The 2,890-nt window shown below is 52.7% G+C and overlaps 1 protein-coding gene across 1 annotated transcript; it reads right to left on the reverse strand.

Annotated features, from left to right (window-relative positions):
- Positions 1–1,642: 1,642 nt before the first annotated feature.
- LOC136996025 (olfactory receptor 14C36-like) lies at positions 1,643–2,602 on the reverse strand. Its single transcript, XM_067317019.1, has one exon. The coding sequence runs from the start codon at positions 2,600–2,602 to the stop codon at positions 1,643–1,645; it is 960 nt and encodes a 319-aa protein (XP_067173120.1).
- Positions 2,603–2,890: the final 288 nt, after the last annotated feature.

Raw genomic sequence — 2,890 nt, forward strand, 5'->3', positions numbered from 1 at the left:
GCTCATGCAACAAGCTGGGCTGCATCTTTGTTCTGACAGACCCTATATGAAGGGCCCAGTGGGAGGATGATGGTCTACAGGCCTAGTAGACGGCCCCAGGATGTCCTCTACATGCTCCCTGCCAGCCCCGCAGAGCACCCAGCAGAGGGCTCGTCCTCCCTGGGCTCACAGCTGGATGCTCAGTCCTTCATCTGGGCATGGAGCCTTGTCTGGGGGAGACATTTGGGGTATGGACCAGCACACAGGGTGTCTGAAGACACACAGATTGTCTGAAGGAGATGTGCTGGGGACAGGGCCTGAGGGACAGCAGCAAGCTGATATGGCTCCTGGGTGCTGCTTCCTTCAACACAAGCTCCCACAAGGGCTCCCAGCCTTCTTTTTGGTGCCATCCATCAGGAGGGGTGATGGCACGAGGAACTGGGAGGGTGGGGGCATTAATCCTTCTTTGGACACTTCCCAGGCCATGTGGAGGGCCAGCAGAGTAAGGACTTCTGGCTCTGCACCGCGAGCTCACTTTACTATACCCACACTCTGAACCTTGTTTTGGATTAAAGGTCGGCAATTTCAAGCCCAGTTCCACTTCCTTCTCATCTCTCCCAATCCCTCCTCTGATCTCACTGGCCATGCCCACACCCCCTCCCCTCTTCTGTCGCAGGGCCCCAAGCTGATAGTGCTGCTCTGAGGAGTGAGCAGGCTGTGGGGCCACAGGGCCACGGGGTGACTCTGCACTGGCCATGCTGGTCAGGGTAGGAAGCAGACACAACCAAATGGGGATCAGGGCTTCTAATCCCTTGAGGGACTGTAGATGTGGCAAGTGCTTGGAGGGACTATGGAGCATTTCCAGAAGTACTAGTTGAGTCCAGGTGCGCCTCTACATCTTGCCCCTGGTATCACACTGACAACATGAATGGCTCTCCAGTCTCCCTTCCCTCTGCCAGATGGGTCCCCACTGCCTCTGCTGGGATGGCAGAGTCCTCCTTTGACCACAGATACCTGGGTTTAGCACTTTACCCTTAGGTGACTCCACCTTGGAGGACCTCTCCCTTTGTGAGGCTCCACTCACTGCCCACCCCAGGCACACACTGGCCCAGGAGATGCCCTGTGCTCTCCTGGCACCTCCGGCTTCCCCTCCATAATGACAGGCATCTGACACTGTGCTTTAACATGTGGAATGGCCCTGGGTGTGCACATCACCATTGACAATTCGTCATCTCCACTGTTACTGGACAGCAATGGGTAAGTCCTAAATCCAGCCCTTGTTCTCTAAGAGATCATAACATGATTAGGAGCTTTTTGCTTCTAAACCCATGGACAACTCTGCCCGGCAGGCCCTTTTGACATGCAATTCCTTAGGCCTCTTCTTGACACCAGCTTTGGAAGAAAAGCCCAGCCTTCAGGCACTGCACTGCGTAGAAGCTACTTTATTACAGAGATACTTCAAGGGAGTCAGCTCTGACTCAGTGTTCGACACAATTTTATATGGGCACCTGGTGAGACAGAGCAGTCTCAGTAAAACTGGAATGAATCCAAACATTTGTGTAGTAACATGATAACAAATAATAAAAACAACAGTAACAATAATAATAATAATAAAAGTAAAGCGAACAAAGAAAGTTCAAGGCTCGTTGTGATACCCTGGGATTCACTTGTGGAGAGCAAAGGCAATGTTACCACTGCTGAAAAATGTCCATGAAATCACTTTCCTCAGGGCATCTTTCAGCATCTTGTTCCTCATGCTGTAGATGAGAGGGTTCACTGTTGGAGGCACAACCGAGTACAGAACAGCCACCACCAGATCCAGAGCTGGGGAGGAGATGGAGGGGGGCTTAAGGTAAGCAAAAAATGTGGTGCTGACGAACAGGGAGACCACGGCCAGGTGAGGGAGGCACATGGAAAAGGCTTTGTGCCGGCCCTGCTCAGAGGGGATCCTCAGTACAGCAGTGAAGATCTGCACATAGGACAGCACAATGAAAACAAAACATCCGAAGAATAAACAGGCACTAAACACAATAACCCCAACTTCCCTGAGGTAGGAATCTGAGCAGGAGAGCTTGAGGATCTGTGGGATTTCACAGAAGAACTGGTCCACTGTGTTGCCTTGGCAGAGTGGTATTGCAAAGGTGTTCCCAGTGTGCAGCACAGCAGTGAAAAAACCACTGCCCCAGGCAGCTGCTGCCATTTTGGCACAGGCTCTGCTGCCCATGATGGTCCCATAGTGCAGCGGTCTGCAGATGGCAACATAGCGGTCATAGGCCATGACTGTGAGAATAGAAAACTCTCCTGTAAACAAGAAGGCAACCAGGAAGACCTGTGCAGCACATCCTGAGTAGGAAATGGCCCTGGTGTTGCTCAGGGAATTGGCCATGGATTTGGGGACAGTGGTGGAGATGGTGCCAAGGTCAAGGAGGGAGAGGTTGAGGAGGAAGAAGAACATGGGGGTGTGGAGGCGGTGGTCGCAGGCTATGGCTGTGACAATGAGGCCATTGCTCAGGATGGCAGTCGGGTAGATGCCCAGGAAGAGTGCGAAATGCAAGAGCTGCAGCTCTCGTGTGTCCGCAAATGCCAGGAGGAGGAACTCGTTGAGGGAGCTGCTGTTGGACATTGTGCTCCCTCTGGGCATGAAGGACTGTCCAAAGAAGAAAAAACACTGAGAAATTAGCAGAGACTTTTTAAGCAAAGAACCCTCCCCCCCCCTCAAATGTTGCAGTTCTCATGGAACTCCCCACTTTGCCTCTCTCTTTACGGAGAGGATCTGTGCGCAGCTCCCTTGCTTGAGCTCCACTTTGCACTGGTGGAGTGTGTTACAAGGAGCAGGGACTTCTGCCCATGAGCTCCACAGGACTCAGTCCGGCTGTACAGTGGTGGGATACATGGGCATGGGGGTCACTAG

Source organism: Apteryx mantelli, unplaced genomic scaffold, assembly GCF_036417845.1.
Source record: "Apteryx mantelli isolate bAptMan1 unplaced genomic scaffold, bAptMan1.hap1 HAP1_SCAFFOLD_20, whole genome shotgun sequence".
Taxonomy (NCBI): domain Eukaryota; kingdom Metazoa; phylum Chordata; class Aves; order Apterygiformes; family Apterygidae; genus Apteryx; species Apteryx mantelli.

Coding starts and splice junctions, on each gene's coding strand:
- LOC136996025 (XM_067317019.1), bottom strand. CDS start 2,602: ATGTCCAACAGCAGCTCCCTCAACGAGTTCCTCCTCCTGGCATTTGCG.